This window comes from Sceloporus occidentalis, unplaced genomic scaffold (genome assembly GCF_023333645.1).
Source record: "Sceloporus occidentalis isolate IW3139 unplaced genomic scaffold, rSceOcc1.0.p SCAF_1, whole genome shotgun sequence".
In the NCBI taxonomy this organism is placed as follows: Eukaryota; Metazoa; Chordata; class Lepidosauria; order Squamata; family Phrynosomatidae; genus Sceloporus; species Sceloporus occidentalis.
In genome coordinates, this window is record NW_028316981.1 from 60,143,306 (window position 1) to 60,166,728 (window position 23,423).

The 23,423-nt window shown below is 39.0% G+C and overlaps 1 protein-coding gene across 3 annotated transcripts in view; it reads right to left on the bottom strand.

The window, feature by feature from the left end:
* CACNA2D3 (calcium voltage-gated channel auxiliary subunit alpha2delta 3) overlaps positions 1-23,423 on the bottom strand; it is a 717,368-nt gene that overhangs the window by 430,840 nt on the left and 263,105 nt on the right. For all 3 annotated transcript variants that reach the window (XM_089522601.1, XM_089522591.1, XM_089522612.1), the window contains exon 5: positions 5,911-6,073. In XM_089522601.1, coding sequence (XP_089378727.1) covers positions 5,911-6,073 — 163 coding nt within the window. The remainder of the gene's footprint in view (positions 1-5,910; positions 6,074-23,423) is intronic.

Below are 23,423 nucleotides of genomic sequence, written 5' to 3' on the forward strand. Positions count from 1 at the left end.
AAAATAAACAAATAATTCAGACAAATTGAATATAAAATGAGTATCAGATGAAAATTTAGACTCCTATGTTCTTAGTTCATATTTTGTTCCTCGGAGTGCCTTTGAACTTGAGTGCCTTAGTACTCATATGAATTTAAGATGTCTAGAAAGGATGGCAGCAAGGATATTGCAAATAGGCAGAAAATACATTTGAAAGCTTCCTCCTGGACCTCTACAGTCAGAGAGGGCAACTGTGCAAGGTGGGGGAACAACATGTGTATTCTGGCAATGTTCAAAATGCAAGAACATCCCTTCTGTTTTTATTTTCAGGCATTTTCAAGCACCCTCTGCAGGGTGAGAGAATTAAATGGCTAAATTTGAAAGTTAAATGCCCCATTTTGAGCTGGTTTTTGGGGAAAACATCCTGAAAATCTGCTCATTTTTAAAGTTGCAGGTTTTCAGGGATGCCTTGTGCAAGGCACAATTTCCCCATTCCTGCTCTATTGATATGGAAATCTTCTGCCATATTCAGTCTCATCAAAACCACAGTGTATCACCTATCAATTGGTTTTGGAGGATTCTAAGATTTCTCCCTGGAGTGAATAAATGATTTCTCCTGCAGTTCGCAAGCCCAACTAGGGCTAGTATGGCAGAATATGGGCTTTCAGATAGCCTGGACCCAAATCATATATGGCTTTATAGGTCAAAATCAACACTTTGAACTGTGCCTAAAGATCAACAGCTTTCCTACAATGCTCAAGTTCATCTTGCTCCCGTCTTATGTTTTGTAATAATAAAAACTTTCCCTTTCCCACTTATTCCTCCCTCTTTGTCTGCTTTTCAGTTTCTGCCAAAGTATTATAATGATACACCATTGCCTCCTGCAGCTTCATCTTCCTCTTTCCCATTACTTTAAAATCCATTGCATTTCAATAGTTTTTTGTGGGTTTTTTGGGCTATGTGGCCATGTTCTAGAAGAGTTTATTCCTGACATTTCACCAGCATCTGTGGCTGGAATCTTCAGAGGAGATGCCAGCCACAGATTCTCTGAAGATGCCAGCTACAGATGCAAGTGAAACATCAGGAATAGACTCTTCTAGAACATGGCCACATCGCCCGAAAAATCCACAAAAAAATATGGATGCCAGCCATGAAAGAGGGGCGGGAAGAATTGTTGAAAGAACATGCTCTATTCACGTTAAAACAAGCATATATTCACTCTTGTCACGTTAAAATGTGAATATAATGGTTATCCAATAGCTCCCGGTCCAGGCCTCTTAATTAGCAGGCAGCAGCCCCCCCTCCCCTCAGCAATGCTGAAGGACAAGCGGAAGCAAAATTGAAGTGGAATTGCAGCATGGCTTCATGGGACCCCCCCCCTTTCCGTATTTGAGGTGGGGGGAACTAGGACCAAAGGAGACATGTACATCACACCAAACAGTGCACCGAGTGCAAAGTTGCCTAGGAATAGGGTTTGTGACTTCGCTAGTTCACTGAATTTATTCAACTGTGGATTGATGTGTGATTGCGTTCGGAGTGCATTTGGACTGCCAGCGATCACATGTGGTAACCTTTCGTGCAATAACGTGAATACGCACGATTCCGTTCAGACTGACACTAGATTATACTTCCAGTTTCAGTTGTGTGATATCGTCTTCTGTGGCTCCTTATATTCTGCCAACTAGCTAGCTAGCTAGCTTCCTTCCTTCCTTCCTTCCTTCCTTCCTTCCTTCCTTCCTTCCTCCTAGTCCAAGACCCAAGGCAATTTACAACATTAAAACAAAACACAGCTTAGAACCATAACTTATAAAATTTAGAACAGTTGAATAAGCTATTATATTAAAGCCAACAACTGAGTTAAAACAATTAAATAGTATTTGTTAAAAATATTTTTAAAAGAAAGAGGCACAACCCTTCCCTTAAAAACAACAACACTACAGCAGCCAGTTCATAAGCAAAATCCTGTCTGAATTAAGGGAAGGGAATTCCAGAGCTTAAGCAGGCTCTCTCTCATTTCTTCACAAAACATGTTAGTAAGGCTGGTGAGACCATGGTCCAACCTACACTGCAGAAATAATGCAGTCTGACATTGTTTTAACTACCATGGCTCAGTGCTATGGAATTCTAGGATTTGTAGTTTGTTGTGGCTAGTGTTTGCAAATTCCTTTTATAGGTGGCATGTTTAGCCAATGACCAAATCCCAGGCAGTTTTTAGGGAGAGTGTTCCACAACTGTACTCCTCTTGACATCTCAGTTCCAGCCTCTCATTTTGTCTCTGGGGAATGATCTGGGAAGAGAAACCTGAGCCTCCACCTTTCTCTGGAACTGGAAGGTCTCTCCTCCTTCCTGCTCTGAACCCCAACTGAACTACTGAAGAGATGGAGGACTTAGCTGACTATCAGGCATCTGTTATAGCAATAGCAAGTACATTTTTATACCGCTTATCAGTGCACTCCCTAAGTGGTTTACAAAGTGTAAGCTAATTGCCCCCAACAATCTGGGTACTCATTTTAGCGATTTTGGAAGGATCCAAGCCTGAGTTGACCTTGAGCCCTTTTGATGGTATTGAACTCGTAACCTTGCAGTTTGTGAGTGAGTGGCTGCAGTACAGGCATTTAACCACTGCGCCACCAGGGCTCATGTGATTTCCCCACTGGCAAGCCTGGTTTGTTTTATGATGAAGATGAACTTGGGATGGAGGGATGACACCATCATACACTCCAGTTACTTGCCCAGTAATGAAATACTGGAGACTGGCAAATAATTATTTGGTATGGTATGGTATGGTATGGTTCATAGTGTTTTTTTCAGTAAAGGCTTCACCACAGCTTCTTTTAGGTAGGCTGGAACCTTGCCTTATTGGAAAGAAGCACTTGCCACTCTTCTTACCCATCCAACCAGTCTTCTGCAGGCCACTTTTATTTGCCAGAAAGGACAAGGATCTAAGACATGAATGGTTGTGCCTACCAACGATACTGTCCACATCTTCAAATTGTACAAAATGAAATGCATCCATTAAAACAGGGCACGCAGAATGCAAAATTACATTTACTGAACTTGTATCAAGTGGATCCCAGTAATATTGGCCCTGTACAGACCGAAAGATTATGCCGGCCTGTACATGGACTAGGGTTTGGCATCCACACAGCTGAGAACCCTAGTCCACTGCCCAGGTGCCATCATAGCATGCACTGATTTACACAGGGGTGCACCATGATGATGCAAGGGTGGCGCAGCGCCCTAACAACGCTGGCTGGAAGGGGCATCATCATGGCACGTGAGTGCCATGATGGCGTCCCTTCCAGGAAGCTGCTTACAGCACCTTCTTTTTTGCTCCTGAGAGGAAGCAAATCGTTGGCACGGTATGCAGTTGCCACAACAACGATCCAGGGCAGAAAGGGGCGACATCTCGCCACTCCTTCTTGCCTGTCTGTTGAGCCCCTTTGTCTCCTTTTTAAGTACTATCCATATTGTTCACAATGAACCTTGACTAAGCAGTCTGAAATTATGCATTCTTGTGTTCCTATATATGTGAAAATGATGCTATTTTCTGAACCAGCTCTACCAGACAGAGAGCAGCCTGTATTAAAAGAAAATAAGGCCAACACTGCAGTGAAAATAATTTTCCTCAGTGTGTTTGTGCTAAGTTCCTATTCCCATTACTTCTCCAGAATATCTGAATTTCAGAAAATGGTATCATTTTCAGATGAACTATACAGATCAGTGCTCTGCATAGATATGGCAATATGGATCTGGGTTTGCTTACTTATGTGTTCTACAGATATATGTACAAATCTTTAGTTTACATGTTCTAAATAGTTTCAATTGTGGAAGGTGGAATATTCAACCATCTTATGCAAACCAACTGCTGAGCCATAAGCTCCAAAACTTTATATAGAAAAGTGGAAGAAATCTTGTGCTGGTGTTGGTAAAACTACACCGCTCTTCTGAGGAAAAACATGAAATCACCATAGACCCAAGGGCTTCCTTGAGGCTTGCTAAATCAATATATTTCTGAGGAGAACTTTCTCATGTTTTCCCCCTTTCCTCCCAGAGTAATAAATGGACAGAAAGAACCAAGTTTACTTGAACTCAGTGTTTTCCTATGCACCTGATCCACCCACAGAATACAATGGAAGGTCAATTTGGCCAGGTGTCCATGGAAACAACATATAGCATCAAACACAGTACAAATTAATTCCTTCGTTTTCTCCACATATGGAGAAGGATGCCCATAAGCCAAGGCTCATAGTGCATCAAGAGTCCTATCCAAAATGAAATGACCCAGGAGGCCCTGAGGATTAATTTCAGAATTGCTGCAATGATAAATGAAGTAAGAAATAAAAATGTGCTACAGAAACAAGCTATTAATATATTCTTTTCCTTAAACTTTTGTTCCATAGGTGGTTTTGTTTCCAGATTAATTGTGATAGGTGGCTTGAAGAAAATAAAATAAAAGGCAGATTTATAATGCTGATGAAAAAAGCCAGTAATCTTTGTGAGAAAAGAGCGTAGGAAAATGGTCCATTGACACATCATAGGTACATAATGCTATATTGTGTGAATGAGTTTCATTTATATAATTATTGGAAATTAGTCAAAATTTCTCAGTTTCTTTCTTCACATGATTGAATTTCCCGTCCTCCAGTTTGCATGATCTGTATGTTTTGATATAAAAACTGATAACAAGCTTCAAATTCTCTGCAACATATTGTTGGTTTGATTTTTGTCAGCGGAACTGAGGTAAAACATATCCCCCGCTGACATGAATTCCTGCAAAAATGCATGGACATTAGCATCTATCAAGGAAAAATAGTCCATAATTCTGGCAAACAGATAAAATCTTCTCCTGCATTCTGTAAGCGCTCACTGCAATACAAATGGATTTGGGGGGGGGGGGTGAAAGAAATAGTTAACAAGCTCATCAAAAGTGCATTATTCAGCTGGGAGTTCTTCCTGAGGTGACAGAGCAGTGTCTAGTGGCTACTTAAAACAGAAAGGTCATTTCTTGCTTCATTTGCATCACGTTGGATGACAAATACTTTTCTCATGCACAACTTTTTATATAAAATGTATTGTTCTAGTTTGATTTATACAGGTTTGTATTTTGATATATTGCTTCTTGCAAGCTTATTTTGGCTTTAGTTTATATTTCATGATATACACTGTTAAGATTATCTGTAACAAATAACTTTTGTGGTTTGAAGATGAAGTTAGGCAATTGGAGTTTATGTTGCTGTTGTTGTTAACTGCCCTTGAGTCTCTTCCAAGTCATGCTGTACCTTTCCTGGCATTATCGTTTTTTTCTAATGAGTCATGCCTTCTCATACAGAAGAACAACCTATGATGAATCCCAAGGATTTGGATATATTTATGTTGTAAATGGCCCCCATTCTGGTAAAGGAATTCAATTCTTGGTTCTATGTGAGGGCAGGTTCACGACCATCAATGAAGTGGGAAAATGTGAGATGAGATGTCCATGAGATATAGAGGGAGCAGAGTCATTGATAAAGACACCTTTTCTGCTGACAACACACACACTCACTGATAGTGAATTATGGGAGGATTTCAGCTTCTTCTATTGGGTCAGAACGTGCCTGGCTATTTCACTGCAGCTGTCTCCTTGGTTGGCAAGATTATAAGAGTTCTTGTGCATTTTAAAAATGATTTTTCATATTTTGAGGATTTTTTGGTAAATATTTTGTAAAGGGAGTTTTTCTTGGAGAAAAATGTTGACATTTATATAATATACAATACTTGTGCTATTGCCACTACTGATAGAAATGAAATGGTATTTTGGCTCTCATTCAGGGTCAAAGAACCAACTGAATTCAGATCAAAGTGTTTTACAACCAGTTTTGTTCCATGGTCAGCCATCACTAGAGCATTCCCCTTTTGATGTCATAAAATAAGGAAATTGCTTTCACTTACCTTTATTGTACATGTTGGTTGGCACTTGGACATCACTCAGAGTGACATTCACAGGCAAATTATTAAAATGGTCATTTGGTTCCAGAATGAATTCTTTTCCCAGTTCTAAGAAGTTTCCATCTTCATCTCGTTCATTAATAAGGACAGCATTGAAATATTCATACTGAAACAGAAATCCAGCAATGACATTATCTAATCAGCTATCTTTTAATAATTATGAAATATCTGTAAACCTCTTCACTAATATTTTCTGCAATGTACAATATTCATTTAGTCCAGTGTCAGTTTTCCATAGTGGTCAACCAGACCTCTCAAGGAAGCCCACAGACAGCTCATGAAATCAGCAGCCCCCTGATACTGTACTCCCAGAAACTGGTAGGAATCTCAGGCCTGCTGTCATGAAGCTGTGAAATGATTCATTGAGCTCAACTCATATTGTAATTCCACCCTCAAGATTTCAATGGCATGCAGCTGAATGTGGGTCTTTCATGGAACCTCATTCAAAGTGTTCAATATTCATATAAAAACACAACTAGCTCTCTTCAGCAATTTAACTTTATTTAGTATTGAATGGCAGCTCTTGGAGTCTAATGGTTCATTAATCTAATTATTAACCCTACCATTGTTATTATTATCCACATTTATATCTGCTTTATATTTCAATTTATATGTGGTATAATTACCATTCTCTTCACTGAAAGCATATACAAACAACTATATGTTACAACAAGCATATTGTAGAATGGGAAGACATGTAGAAAAGGGACAGAACCAATGTCCCTAGGATCCATTTATTCATTTATTAAAATATTTGTAACCTGGACTATCAGCTTTGAGTACTTAAACCACTCTTGCTTCACTGAGAAAAGTAAAGTGAAACCAACACATCTAATTTATAAATGTCTGTTAGAAAATACTTAATTCGATGTTAATAAAGTAAGAATGGAACTGAATGTAGAGTTAGATCATCTTATGCAAGTCAATCAATGGATAATTGCAAATCTAAAGTGCTATATAAATAATAATAATAATAATATCTTCAATAGCTAAAAATTTCTTTAGATTTAAAACTTCATTTGGTTGAGCAAAAATAGATGTTTCAGGTATACTGTTCACCATTACAACTATTTAAAAAGAAACTCTCTACTTCAGCTAAATGTTGGTAATGTAGTACAGTCGGCCCTTCTTATACACGGATTTTTTATACACGGATTCAAGCATACACGGTTTGAAAATGTTCCAAAAAAGTATAAAGTTACCTTGATTTTCCTTTTTTTTATAAGGGACACCATTTTGCTAGGCCATTACATTTAATGGGACTTGAGCATACACGGATTTTGTTATACACGGGGGATCTTGGAACCAATCCCCAGCGTATAACAAGGGTCCACTGTACTGATAATGCTTTCTTTTGTCAACAAAGCCATGACCCTGAATTTGGAAGACCTGAGCAGGGCAGTTGATAATCTGGGCTCTTAGAAGCCTTTCATTCAAAGGAATGACATAAGTCAAAGGTGATTAGATGGCAAACAACAACAACAATAATGTCATATGATATGGACATGTTCACTGGTTACTTTTTTGTTGGATGCATAACAGTGCGTCAGTTTTATACCAGAAAATATATTTTATGTTTGCAAGCATAGGTTCTTTTAAATGATATCTTTGAAGCATGGATCAACATGGTCAACATGGTTGGGTCCTGTGTATTGTTACTATTGTTGAAAGACTTGTACTCCACAACTGGACAGATAAACATTTTTTATCTTCTTTTTCTTTTCTTTCTTTGTAAACATACTTTTAAAAATCCAGTAAAATGTTTTTTCAATAGGTCATATTCCCAAAAAAATATAATGGAATCTCAGGGTTTTTATGATCACTGGGATAGCCAAATTCCCTGGGAGAAAAGGGAATAATGTCTAGGATGGGGGGTTTATGTCCAGAAAAAGGCATACAATGACAGCCATGTATAGCACTGTGCTTTATGTGGAGAAAGTAGATCTGGAGAAAAAATTGCTCTTTCTTCAACCTGAGGCTAACTGGTTGATAATCTAGAACCAATGAAGCTGAATGGTAGAAGATTCAAGGCAGTTTGAAAGAAGCATTTCTTTGATGCCACATATCTCAAACAATGGAATTTGTGATTGTTAGATATAGCACTGGCCACCAACTGGGATGGTTTTGAAAGGGGATTAGACAAACTGATGGTGGATAAGGCTACCAATAGCTATTAAATCATGATGGTCATGAACTACATCTAAAACTACTGACAACATGCTCCTTTTAGGCTTCCCACTGGGCACACATCTTTTTGGCCACTGTGGGAACAGGATACTGAAGGACAGAGGCCTTTGATCTAATCCAACAGAGGTCTTTCAATGTTCTTGTGGCATTTGAAGGAGAAAGAGAGACAGAATTCTGGATGGGATTTAGCTTTCTTCAGACATTAAATAAAAGATAAGTAAAAGCAATTTAGATAAAACTATTGATTATTTGTGTATGTGACTTAGGTCAAAGAGGAATTCTGTCAAACTTGTATAAAACATCTTATGTTGGGCTTTTAAAATCTCTCAGATGTTATTAATACATTTACAATCAGATGTTTTAGAAATAAAAATAGCAGAGACAGCATAATGTCACAAGTTCCATGGTATTATCTTATATTTAAATGTCTTTAGTGAACAGAAAAATCAATCATCAGCTCTAGCAAATATACCTCCAGTACCGTATGATCTTTACCCATATTGCTGTTAATATTTAATAAATAAATTCATTGTTACTACATTGTATATATAAATTTTATGCTTTAATAAAACATTAACATGCTTTTAATGCTTTAAAATAATCTGATTCTATGATTTTATAGTTTACCTAAACAATCTGATTCATCAGTTCCACTGTATATAGGTTTTCTTGTATTCCACTTTCAATTAAGAGGGAGGTGAATCTACATCTTGTAATATTTTGAATCCTGGTATTTTTACAGCATACAACCATACAAAGATATAAAATTTTTCTTTGTGTAGTAATTTTTTGAGGTACCTCACCCCAAATAAGTTGTCAAAAATGTCCAAGAATATTTTGAATCAATTTTGGTGATGTCAAGATAAGGAGGGTTCTTTTTTTTAAGTTATTGGTCTAAGATTTATATGCTAATTCATAAAATCTTAAAGATAGGTTTTGTAATGTTACCAGAAATGGTTCTGTTTGGGCATTATAAAGAAGTGGGCAGTAAACATGGATTACTTTTGTTACATGACAAATGAAGCAAGAGCATTGTTTGCTCAAACTTAGAAATGGATTGAAGCACTAACAACAAAGGAACGGATTGTTAAAGTTACTAAATGTATTAATAACATCTGAGAGATTTTAAAGCCCTACATGGCTTGGGCCCAGAGTACTTGAGGGAACGCCTTCTTGCCTATTGTCCGTCCTGCACACTAAGGTCCTCTGGAGGAAATCTACTACAGCCAAAAAAAAAAAAAAATCTAGGCTAACATCAGTCTCCCAGAGGGCCTTTTCTATTACTGCTCCAAAACTATGGAACGAACTGCCGGAGGAGATCCATCACATTCCCACTCTGACAGCTTTTAAGAAAGCACTCAAGACGGATCTCTTCCGGCAGGCCTTTCCAACTTAGTTACCCTCCCCAGATGTAGCGATATTTGTCCCCTCATCTATTCTTCCCCACTTACGTTTCTGCCTATTTTTTTTTTTGGTTTAATGTCTTTAATGTGTTTAATGTTTGTATACTATTACTGTTTAATTATGTTTTAGTACTGGGAATGGTGGGGGATATGTCTAGAGTTTGAATTTTTTAAAATTCTATTGTAATTTGATGTATTTTATTATTGTAACCTGTTTAGGGATTCTTTGTGAATGGGTGGGCTAGAAATAAATTATTATTATTATTATTATTATTATTATTATTATTATTATTACTGAGTTAGCCCAAATTCCCAAACTAACATGGGTTCCTAAAGCACAAGATAACTGAAGATTTTTTTTTTTGAATGATTGGAAATTGTTTAAAGACTTTTTAAGCAATCAATAACCTAATGATGTTATCCAGTCTGCCCTTGCCTTGTGCATATTGTGCAGCTGTGTGCGTGTGCCACGGGTGTGCACGCCACTCTCCCAGCGGCTTCCACGTAAGCTGGAAGCCGCCTATAACAAGCCCAGGTATGGCGCGGGCTCATTGTAATTTGTGGTAATGGTTATTAGTAATTCTAGTATCATCATTTAATTACCTCTATAATGATACAATAATATATTTCATTTAAATTTATCTTTTCATTACAGTTAGGGTTGGGGGTCAGAGTTCTATTATGTTTTATTTTATTCATTTTCCTTGCTTTGCTTCTTCCTATCTCTGTTTTTTAATTTTTTTAATGTATATTTTGAATGTATATTATCCTGGTTTTGACTGAAAAATAGACTGTCACTGTTAAATGAATAAATAAATACTGAGGCTGGAGAAAGCTTATTTTCTGCTGCTCCAGAGAATAGAGGCCTGAGCAGACGGACAGGAAAAAGTGACTCGATACTGGTTTATCCCAAACCAGTTGGAAACCCTGGTACCCACATGGCCCGTTTACAAGGTGGCCCGAATGGTCTGCACCATATGGCATTAAGTCATGAGTCATAATTATTTTCTTCGCCACCATCACACGAACACACTACCTATGACTGCCAATTACCTCCCTTGTCCTGCCCATCTGCTGTCCCATTGGACACCCCATGTAACCGGCAGTGTGAGCACACACATAGCCACATGTGCGATGTATGGCCCATAAAGTGCATTGGTGCACCCAGTGACATGTTGGCAAAGCACAATGATGGACGCACTCTCTTACCTTCACCCCGTTTTCCCCCTTCACCCCATGCCTCCCTGTTGGACTGTCTGGTTTGTCTAATTTGTAATTACATCCACTGCATTATTGGCAACCTGCCGTGTTTGTCCTATTTTGGCATTTCTGCATTACCACTTTCTACATTCATGTCATGCTGTTTATATGCTGGTGTGATGGTGTGTGTTCTCCCCAGTAAGGCAGAGTATCAGAGCTTCTTTTTGCTCTGGTTTTTAGCCCTGGAGCACAGCTTCAAGGCGAGTTCCACCTAGTGTCATGTTGTACATGATTTGTGCACCTCAGTTTCAGGTTGTTTTATTTTGCCAGTGCAGACAACCCCTAGGACATGGAGCAATGGATTCAAGCTACAGGAAAAGAGATTCCACAAAAACATTAGGAAGAACTTCATGAAGGTCAGAGCTGTTTGAATACACTGCCTCAGAGAGTGGCGGAAGCTCCTCATGTTTTCTTCTTACATGCTGGAAGTAGCTCTACTATGGCCAAACAGATTTAGATTGCCACTTCATGTGTCCCAATGTTGTTTTAGTGTTGTAAAATTGGGGGGATTTGGAGAAAGCTAGCATTAGTGCTAAAGATTTCATTAATTACTGATGACAATTATGTTTTTGTTTTTTTAACAAGGAGATATGTAGCTGATTGCTCTGTAGGTGTGATGAGTTCTGAAGGGCCCCTTACCCAGCTAAGAATAACCATTCATACAGAAAAGTGGCTTTGAAATCCATTAAATGACAAATAATAATTAATATTGCTGTCTGGAATGAAACATAGTAGACAGGCTGTGGTTTCAAGCAGAACACAGATAAGCAGATGTCAAGCTGAGTTTTGCACTATGCAAATAGGGATGTTATTTTTCATTAAGCTTTTTCTTGAAGGAAGGAAGCAAGGAGGTAATTTTAACAATTTCTCTTCCCACAATGAGAAAGTCTTCAAAAACTATACAGTTTTCAAAATCTATTTACAATCTGGGACTTATTCTGTGCAAAATTCTCACATTGTTCTCTTGCATTTTCTGTGCAGGAAAATGCTATTTTCTGCACAAAACAGCCACATGAGAGAACTTTATCACACAGGCTCCAGGCACAGGATGAGAACAGGACAAAAGGGGCTTGGAAGGGAACAGAACGAGTGGGAGATGCATTTTACTGCACAGTGGAAGTCCCTCACTCATTACGTTCCCTTCCCTTCTGTTCCCAATCTGTCCCCAGAGGAGGAGATTTTTGAGAACTGTTTTGAACAGTTCTCAGAAATCATCCCCTCTGGAATGGATGAGGAATGGAACGGAATGAGTGAGGGACTTTGTGTGCAGTAAAATGCGTCCCCCACTCTTTCCACACTCGTTCCTGGCTCCTTCCATTCTGTTCTCGTCCTGTGCCAGCAGCCCGTGGTGCAATAAAGTTCAGAATTTGGGGCAAAATAAGTCCCCGATGGCAAAGATCCTTATCACTCCAGGGTTCTTTTCCTCTTCAGAGTTTCTCAATACTCAAAAAACATTGCAAATATTTGTGAATATTATTCCATCCCTATTCCAAATGTTTTGGAGGTTGAGTCTCTATGGGGACTTGATGTGGGTCAGTGTATTTGGCTGTCATTTCTAGGGTTCAAGCTGTGCAATCAATCTGCACAAATTTTAATCTTACAAATTGTTGTAAGCCTCCAGTGATCTCCTGCTAAAAGGAAACCAAACCCATAAAAGTGCTGCTCTCCCAGATGTTTAAAACCAGGAAAGGATACATAACAAGAGTTCTGTTAACAAACCTGGGTAAAGCACCTTAGATACAGCCCATTGGCATAATCATCTGTGAACCCCTGCTCCTTCTGAAGGAGTGCTTGTACCAGCTTAGTTTTAATATTTAATTCACACATATATCTTTATTTGCTTTTACCTTGCAACACTTTCGTATCTGAAACATATTGTGTTATTTAGAGTTCACTTCCAGGAGTGAAGCCTGCATAATATAACTTTCACATAATATGGCAATGAGCCATCAATAATCTTTTTTTCTTGAGTACAGCTTTACTATTCATAGTGTATTTAATTTATTATATCGTATCTTTCAAGATAACAGTTTTCCCCATAGGCCCATATAAACATTCATAAGCAGAGAAGGTACACTCCATCCAACCTTCTCATATAATAGTCTTCTGAGACAGTAGGTATTTGCACATGAGGTGTAATTTTTAAGATAGAGGTGGTCAAAACATGGAAGGCTACTTTTCGAATTCTGGAGGCCGCACAAAGCAGTTCCATTGCCACTGCAGATAGAATTTCATAGTAACTTGATGCACTGTTTGCTGTTGTTGTTGTTTTATTCATTTCTTTTTTTTAAATGTACTTCCAAACAAATATAGCTGTCTTCTAATGGAAGGAGCAAATACACACTGCCCTGTTATAGCAACTACATAGCACTTTAACTGTTTCAGCCTCTTCCTACAGATTATTGGGATTTGTAGTTTTTGAGATATTCAGACTCCACTCATCCACACTAGAGCTCGCTGGCATAGAAATCCAGTTACATCACCAAATCCATAAATTTCCATAGGATAGTAGTGTGAGAGTTAAAGTGGTACTGAAGTGCTACAACTGTTGTGTGAATACACCACTAATTTTTGATTCCCACACCATCTCTCTTTCTCTTTCTCCTCCCCTTACCATCACTGTGAAGGAGAGGCAGATCAAGCAAGTGGAAAAGAAGGCAGGAGTTAATATGCCCAGATCTTAGTGTGTGTTGCTAACCAAGAGGCTCTGGGGATAAGTTGGGGAGTAAGTTTACCCCTGCCATTATTTCTTAGCAAGGGCCAAATTATCAGCCTCAACCGGATAAGAGACTGAGTTCAGCAATACTTATAGGATTATGCTGGAAAGATCATATCTCCAGTGGAGAAGGCAAGGAAAGCCCTGCATACAGGCAAAAGCCTTACTGCACAGTGTTTTTTGCTTGTGAACATCTGCAATTGATTTCTAAGAGGAAAATGTGTGTGACAGCTGAAAGGTGGTAGAAACAAAATTAAAAAATAAAAACTGTAATTTTTTTTAAGTGAAAGCAAATCCATCTGGCACTGTGACACCACATTTGAGATAATGCCCAAGGGAGAAGTGTTAAAGCTTTATTTGCTGACAACATAGATACTCAAACCGCTAAGCTCTAAGAGAAAATGACTTCAATTTAATCTTGTCAATACAGGTCAACCTCTAATACAACCTTAACAAGGTGATTTCAGAGACAGCACAATAATGCTGTGTCCAAAATATATTAGGCTAATAAACAGCAGATTATTTACATTAGGACAACTCCAGGACTAACTGTGACATGATCAGAAAGTGAGAACATTTTAACATACTAAAAGAGGAGGAGGAGAAAGAGGGAGAAAACTGGCACTGGCCATATAAGTGAAACAACAAAAGCATTCAATATAATTTTTGTTATCATTCACACTTACATTTCTTCTTTTTAATGTGAAATTTGTTTTAAAAATCTTTTAAAATAAAACATTTTAAAACATTTTACTATATTGTTCTTGTTCCAACAAATTCCTGTGCTTAAGCATCACTTAAGCCTTGCCTGAAAAGAAGAAAAGCCCTCCTTCTAACCACCATCTGGAAGGAAAGAAAGGCAAACCAGCTCCAACAGGCCTCTGAGGGAGAGCAGATCTGCTGGACTTTCCCCCTTCTCTACTGCTATTCCTTTCTCCTTTTGTGTCTTGTCTTTTTTTAGATTGTAAGCCTGAGGGCAGGGAAATGTCTAATTAACAAATTGTAAGCCACTCTGATAGCCCTGGCTGAAGAACGGGGTATAAATAAATAAGTATTATTATTATTATTATTATTATTATTATTATTATTATTATTAAGTAGATTTATTTTGCATAATTATTTTTAAAGAACTTATTACTAGTATAAGAAAACTTAGGCCTGTTACAGACTGCCAAAATAAAGCTGCTTCGGGTCTCTTTGGAGGTATGCTGTTTAAATGATGCATGCATCCTAAGAATCCGGAAGCTGCACCAGAGCTGCACTCCAGTGCTTAGGAAGGAGGGTGGCTTTGGCGCGACCTCTGGACTCTTAGGACCCATGCACCATTTAAATAGCATACCTCCAAAGAGACCAGAAGCAGCTTTATTTTGGCAGTCTGTAACAGGTCTTAGGCACAGTACAGAGCACCAAAAAGAGGTGTCGGGGAGGCGCCTCTCCTTGCTCTGCAGCAACGCCACAGCAACCAAATTGTGTGACGCTGCTGTGCAGCAAGAAAGGAGCACCTGGAAGCAGCTCCTTTTTGCGATGCAGTTGCACCATCGCAAACCACCAGAGACATTGCAATGGCGTCGCAGCTGTGCAGTGCTGTTTGGACGCTGCACTGCTGAGACATCATAGCTGTGCGTGCCATGTGGATGGTGCTGCACAGCTGTGATGTCCTCATCCAGTGCTAGGGTTGCAGGGCGTGTGCACATGCCGCCCCGAGGCAACCCTAGCATGTTGCCATAATGCCACAAAGGGCCCATCTGTCCAGGGCCTTATTCTCTCTTATTCTGACATCCACCAATATCCTGCATTAGCTTACTGTCAGAGAGCTCTGGTGTCACAACAAACTACAATTCCCAGAATTCCATAACATTGAGCCATGGCAGTTAAAGTGGTGTCAAAATGGATTATTTCTGCAGTGTGAATGCAGCTATAGTAACATCTCCTCTTCACCCTTCTTCAGCCCACCTTAACAGCCAGCAGCTAGATTGGGCAAAGGACATCTGTCCAGTTGGTGATCAGGGTGCAAGGAAGATGAGGTCTGCAACCCCCTCCCACTAGCACACCACTGCACAAACTGCCTGCAACCTCCACTTATTGCCTCCTTCCTGACCAGATGCCATTCCATTTGACAGCAGCGCAGTCCTGTATGTGTTGCACCACCTGTCCACTGCATCAGTGCATCGGTGTGCCCAGTGTGATACATTGGAAACTACAATCATGAATACCCTTACCTTACCTTCACACACTTCAACCCCCCTTCACCCTATGCTCTCCTCTTGGACTGTCTGGTTTGTGTATATTGTAATTACATCCATTGCATTATTGGCAACCTGCCATGTTTGTCCTACTTTGGCATTTCTGCATTCCCACTTTCCTACATTCATGTCATACTGTTTATTTTTTGCTTTGCCACCATCCCATACTGGCACTGGGCTGTTTATATGCTAGTGCAGTGATGTACACTGTCACCTTGAGTCAAAGTATCACAGCTTCTTTTTAGCTCTGGAGCATGGCTTCCTTTCGCTTTCCACTTGATTGCACCTCATGCATCATCTAAACACCTCACCTTCAAAGTCATTAGAAGCCACTTTATTTAGCCAGTCCAGACTAACCCTACGTCTTACAGGCAAACTATCAAGTATTACTGCTAACCTCAAAGGTGCTACAAGGTTGCAACTGATCGAGACTAAAACAGCTGTGTCTCTGATTACAGAGCAGTTATAGATCTGTAACTCTAGGTTACAGATCCATAACAGTAATACTGAATGCCAGGCTATATTTTAAAGCTTTTCTTGCTGTGATGAAGTGTTAGTACTATAGGAGTATATCAAGAACTGGCAAATGTTCATGGTGATAGGTAAAATTTCAAATCTGTGTGCCACACTATACATATTAAAAATATTTAAAACATTTCTGAACATACTTTGTTAACTGATTTTAAGAACATGTACAGAATTTGTTAACACATTTATTAAATTCAAATACAATAATCAGCAGTAAGGCAGATATAACACTAGGAAATACTTGGATAAACAAATCTATTTTAAAAAGATGCAACAACATTGACCAGGTCATTGCCTGGCATCTTTCACTGAATTAAATAAGCAATGAAATGTGTCTGTGGTGATTATATGGCATAATGTATATTTTTTAAAAGATATATATATTTCTCAGGCAGATAAAAGACCTAATTGTACTTTAGAGAGAGAGAAAAATCATATAACAGAATTCCAAATATCATTTTTATGAGAAGAGATGTTGCTTTGAAGAAAATGTCTGTCAGTGAAGAAGCAGTACAGATGAGGGAGCAAGTGCTTAATCCTTTTCTTACCAGCCTCCTGACACCACCTCAGTGGCATTTGTCTTCAAAGCTTAACAAATATGCATAGCTGTATGACAGCATCTCTTCTGTATAAAATGCTTCTGTACAGAAGTGATAAATTACTCTTATGCTCAATCAACAGTGATTAAGACTGGGAAATGAGGGAGGAAATGTGATTGTCAAAACAGTGTTTCAAAAACTAGAAGCTTCAAGCTAAAACTGTAAGGGTAGAGTTGAAAGGACAAAATGGGCCAACTAGCAGCTGAACAGCTAAGACAGAAAGAGTGTCTCCAGACTAATGAGTCAAGGCACTTTGCCCCAACTGCTATAATGACCAGGAGAGTCTCCCATGTGATTGCCAGATCCAGCTGCATAGAAAGCAGTGGGAAGTGAGTACGTACTGGTTGCCTGAGCTGACTGGAGGAACACATCTGACATAACACATTTAATATCATTATATGGTTGGAACTTAGTACTGGGACTTGTTAGAGCATATAATAGACTACAGGGCATAATAAACCATGTTAATGCTCTTGTTACTATGGCCTGAAACAGATGAGCCAGCCACTTCAGGGGCATGGCTTACAGAGGATGCATGCCATCAAAGCATCCAAAAGCCACTCCAAGATTGCCAAAGGCAGCCCGAAACCACAGGCAAAAGGAGCAGCAAAAAGCAGCAGCAGCAGCAGCAGCAGCAGCAGCAGCAGCAGCAGCTCCTGCCAGTGGCTTGTTTGGGACCACGGCAGCAGCCCATTCTGAGAGCAGCCCATCTGGTCACTGTGGTCCCAGACCAATCGTGACTGAAGCAGCCAGAGGCTGTTCCTAGCCACCCATCTACTACACCTCTTTGTTAATTCTTGATCAGACTGGCCTTCTTCACTATGCCTATCACAAAGCTAACAAAAACATGTCCACACTGAGGTCAACTAGATGCCCAGAAGTCCAATGTAGAAAGAAGGAAAATTGGAGAAACAAGGGCAGGGGGAGTGGCCAACCTGGGTGAGGGGATCTGTCACATCCTCACATACAACATTTGAGGGACATTAAATGAATCCAAGGATATGAATGACAAACTGCTGATTGAAGTGACTGAAAAAGAAGAAAGTATATGACAAAAACAAAAATATGCACCAACAGAAAATCAAAGGGGTAATAAGAAGAAAGAATGTTAGGTTTCTAAGAAAACAAGATCTTTACTAGAAGTAAAAAGCACTGAGGATGGAAAAAACTTATATCTCATGTAAGCTCAAGGGCATTTCAGTGAAACAAAGCTTCCTGTGAGCTTTTGATTCTTTCAGTTTACTGGTGACTGTTTTGCAAAAACAATCCTATAAAGCCCTGGCTAGAAGGATGAGCTACTGAATTCAATGGAATTTACTGCCAGGGTTTGTAGCCTTAGTACTGACTGCTGGAGGGGTGAAAATATATCATGAAACATTTGTTAATACCAAACACTTGAATTCAACAACCAGGTTTTAGCATCAAAGATCCACACCTGTTGATAGGATTAATAGCATAAGTCTAAGAATCTCTTATCAGAAATAAATCTCTCCAAGTTTGGTAGGATAAAAACATCAGAAGCTGCCTTTTACTGCATCAAACCACTGGACCATCTAGCTCAGTGCTGTTTATTCTGCCTGATAGTAGCTCTATCAGGTTTCAGGTAGCAATTTTCCCTGGTCTACTTGGGGATCCCTACTATCCCCTGGTAGTTTCCCATCTAAGTACTAACCAGAGCCAACCACCACTTAGCTGCTGACAAGAGCCAAGGTCTCATGTGCTTAGTTGTGTCACAAAACTTTAGAGTTGCATTACCCTTGTGTTCACATTGCACATACTAGGAATTTATGGGAGAATGTGGGAACACCTGAAATAGCTATATACTGAGTGAGATCCTTGGTTTTATCAACTCTGACTGGCAACAGTTGTCCATCATTTCAGACAGTACTGTTCTCCTGGAAATTCCTGCAGTTCCTTGTTGGTTTAATGAGAGATAACTTTGCTTAGCTTCTGAAATCAGATGAACTTCGAGACCCATTTACAGTACACAGCTATACTGCTACATTCCCCTTCAACTGTCACAGCAACATCCCATGGAGTCATAGGAATGGCAGTTTAGAGCATCCAGATTACTCAGCCAAAGAGCAAATCACAATTCCTTAAGATGTAACCTCTGCAGTTAAAGTAGAAAAATCATGCTATGATTGGGTAGTATATGGGTCCCATGTATATTCAGGGTGGACTGAGTCAATTTCATCCCTCTGATGCATTCAAGTTGGTCATTTCTGTCACTAGGCCCCAGAGTATAAATGACACCAACTGGTACCCTTCTCCATACTTTTAGCCTTCATCTCCTGGAGGAAAACATAGTCAAATGAAACATAAAATTTGCAAGGAACTTCATCCCCTTTTCTTCTTCATTCAGTTCTAAATGCATGGAAGTGAAAGCCTTAAGTTTAGGCATGCAGTCATACTTTAGATTTAAAGAAACAATCAATCTGCTAAGTAGGGAATAAGCCCCATTAAATACATTAGGAGTTGCTTCTGCATAATCATGTGTGGCACAGCCCTGTATGTAAACAGCCAAAGGTCACCAAATGAGAATTGAACCCAAGTATCATGATCCACACTCAGCATGCTGATTTGGGTAGATTAGGGTTTTACAAATTGCACATCCATTTCTGTCATCATCTCAGCACATTCTCAACCTTTGTTAATAATCTCTAACAAAATGAATAAAAGTCAATGACAAAATGTCATGGGAACCACTTGCATGATACTTACTGAATCTCAAGTTTTAACTTTCAAAATGAACTTTTAATTTATTTAAAGGTCTAGCTGTGTTAGCCTGGACCAGTATGCAAAGCGATCTTGTAGCACCTTTCAGACCAGCTGAAAGAAAGAAGTTGGTAGCATAATCTTTCACAGACTGTCTACTTCATCATATGCAAAATATTTAATTTATATACAAAATGATGATAGAGATGAATGAAAAAAGCAACACTTTTGAATAGGTTTGCAAGTAAAGTAAAATATAAAGCTGCACCAACATGTAATTCTCCTCAGATGATTCATGACTATATCATGCGATGAAGCAATCTACATACATATCGGCCTGTTACAGACTGCCAAAATAAAGCTGCTTCAGTTCTCTTTGGAGGTATGCTGTTTGAATGATGCATGCATCCTAAGAATCCAGAAGCTGCACCAAAGCTGCACTCCAGTGCTTAGGAATGGAGTGTGGCTTTGGCGCGACCTCCAGACTCTTAGGACCCATGCATCATTTAAATAGCATACCTCCAAAGAGACCCGACGCAGCTTTATTTTGGCAGTCTGTAACAGGCCATCATTATATCATTAAGAACTAATGTTAGGATTGCCCACACCATCATATTTCCCATTTCTATATAAGGTTGTGAGAGCTGGACAGTGAAGAAAGCTGATAGGAAGAAAATCAAGTCATTTGAACCATGGTGTTAGAGAAGAGTTCTGAGAATAACGTGGACCACTAAAAAGACCAATGGATGGGTCCGATAGCAGATCAGGATCTACGAGTCCTAGTAGACCACAAGTTGAACACGAGTCAACAATTTATGAGCCAACTTTTTTATTTCAGTTAGTCTCAGTTATTACACCACAACTTTAGAAAGAACTTCCTGACAGTAAGAGCTGTTCAACAATGGAACATAATCCCTTGGAGTGTGGTGGAGTCTCCTTTTTTGGAGCTCTTTAAACAGAAGCTGGATGGCCATCCATCGGGGGTGCTTTGCTTGTGAATTCCTGCATGGCAGGGGTTTGGACTAGATGGTTCTAATGGTCTATTCCAATTCTATGATCACCATGGGTTGAAGAAGACAGGAAGGCTTCTTCCAGCTAATAAAAGGAAAAGGATCAATGTCACAGAATGGTGCTAATATCTGGGCATTATGGAGAAAACAAAATGATGGAGAGGTCATGAAAGATCTCTGCATCAACAGCAAAGAAAAAAAGATTTCAAAACAGAAATAAGCTACTGCTACTAAAGTTATTCTTTTGGAACCAATTACAGAATCTGCCTATTCACCAAATCAATGAAATGCCCTCCCTATTGGAACAGGCTTGAATTTTACCTGTTGCCAAAATTGAGATAGAAATTTTAGCTCATCTCCAGAAAAATACAGATAATAAAAAAGCCATCAGTATCAATAAATAGGTCAAATACACACACACACACACACACACACACACAGAGAGAGAGAGAGAGAGATCTAGCAGTTCACAATTGTAAAGACTGTGCTACTAAATTAATCTGAAATATCTATGAAACAAGATAATAGTATCATAGCTACAAGTCACTCTAACCTGCATACATTCACAATTGTAATTGAACTGTCATTACTTCAAATTGTATCTAATCAGCAACATTCTAATTTAAGATCTTCCAAACCGATAAAGAACATTCATTGACTAGTATCTAACTGTATGACATTTTCAGAAATTTTAAATCAAAACAAGATAATGATTCCAATCTAGATTGAAAACAGTGCAAGCAAAGAATTAAATCAGTTTTGTTTATTGCCTGTGCAAAACCAAGCTCAATTCTGATAAGAACTGCACATTCGAAGAAGAAAGTTTAGCAACACAAAAATTTGTAAGCATAGAAAAAACAGCATGCTTTGAAGCAAATACTTTTGAAAATCACCATCCTCACCACCACCATGGTCATATTAGATCTATGCATTATCATAAATAAGAAAAGGAATCACACAAACAGAAGGTAAGGATTGGCATAGTTTTGCACACCTGTTTTAATTTATATTTATAGTTGCAAATTTAGAAATACAGTCAGCCTCCACTGATCCTGCATCCATGGATTCAACCATCCACAGCTTGAAAATATATATATTTTTAAAAACCCAAACATTATATAAAGGACACCATTTTACTATGGTATTATATATAATGAGATTTGAGCATCCATGGATTTTGGTATCCATGGGGGGGGGGGGATGGGGGGGATCAAATCCCAGTGGATGCCAAGAGTACAGTGTAATGATTGCAAATTAAACAACTATGATATAGTTTGATTTGGATTGCAAACCAATGGGATAATGCTGACTTTCCACTAATGAAAACTGAGTTTCACCCAACTAAGAATCTATCGTCTTGGTGAATTCTGGATGCTACAGACGTGCATACATGCACACCCAAAACAGTGGTGGCCAGTGGTTTCAATGTCAGTGGAACAGTAGATCTTTTCCAGATTTTATTCCAGACTTGTAAGGAACTATCCAAAAAGCTGAACTCTATCCCCAAAATAGGTTCAGTGTCTTGGAAAGTTCCTTATAGCTACCTCCTATCCCTGCACACCTTTAGAATGGAGACTACAATCATTAACACATTTAATGGGGTGTTAATTCCATTGAAAACAATGCAAGCTATCATATCAACCTAGCTAAGTGCCTTTCTAGTAAAGAACAAACCTTCCAGAAACCCAGACAGCCTTCCCTGAAGCAATCGGGGAATTTACAAATGTAAAAAATAAAAGGGTTTTTAAAAACTCTATTAAATATAGAGGAATGAATGTGCTTTTCAAAACTGATAATATCCTTGAGATGATCCAATTTTAATAATTTTTAATTCATGAAAAACCTAAAAAAAGCAAATTCAATGAATATCTTCATTGTAATCATAACTGTTACTAATTCCCTGCTAGCCTGCATACTAAGAAAATCCTCCTTCATTGATGACTATTTTTATTGACAGACTCCAGAGTGATGATGATCCTTGTTAAAGCAAAACAAAAAACTTGCAGCAATTTACAGACTAACAGGATTGTGCTTTGCCACTGGACACACCTCTGCTCCAATGCCCAGTACCAGTGAAGGATCGCAGGTATGACTGTGTGGCCATTCAAAGGGGCAGCCATCCAATGGGATGGCATTTAGGCAGCCACCGGCGGTATGGTTCTGTGACAGTACATGTGGATAGTGGGGGGGGGGGGGGTACAAAAAAAATTACACAGCAGAGTGGTTTGATGTTGTGCCATGTGGTCGTGCTGTGGGTGGTGGGAGTGGGTGGTGCAGTTAATGGGGTCTTGACCCACTATCGGAAAAAATAGCTTCAAGCCAGTTTATCCTGTCTATCTGCTTCACCTGTAAGTTTGTAGGCCTACGGCTACATGTCAAAAAGACAGAATGGGATATGATGGACAGCATTTATTTCAGTGTTCTCTTATCCTATCTCTGTGTTGATGCAAAAAAAATAGGCCAGTAAGAAAATAAAGATGACTTGGGGGTTGTTCTCACTAGGTGAAACCCCGCGTTCTGAATCGAATCCAAGGAGTGGCGTTCCTATTAGGATCCGATTTAAACCTAGAATGGTTCTAGAGCAACCCGCAATTGTCCCCACTACAAATCGAATTGTAGAGCGGAATAAAATTTTGAATCGAGTTTTCCTCATTTAACGCGTGTTAAAAAAACACTAGGGTCCGACCTACGTTTTTCCATTGATTCGATTTAGGAACCGGAGCATTTAAATAAGAACGACAGCCTTTGAAATTGCGTTAGATGAATGGGAGGAGCGGACTGCGATGGGGCTG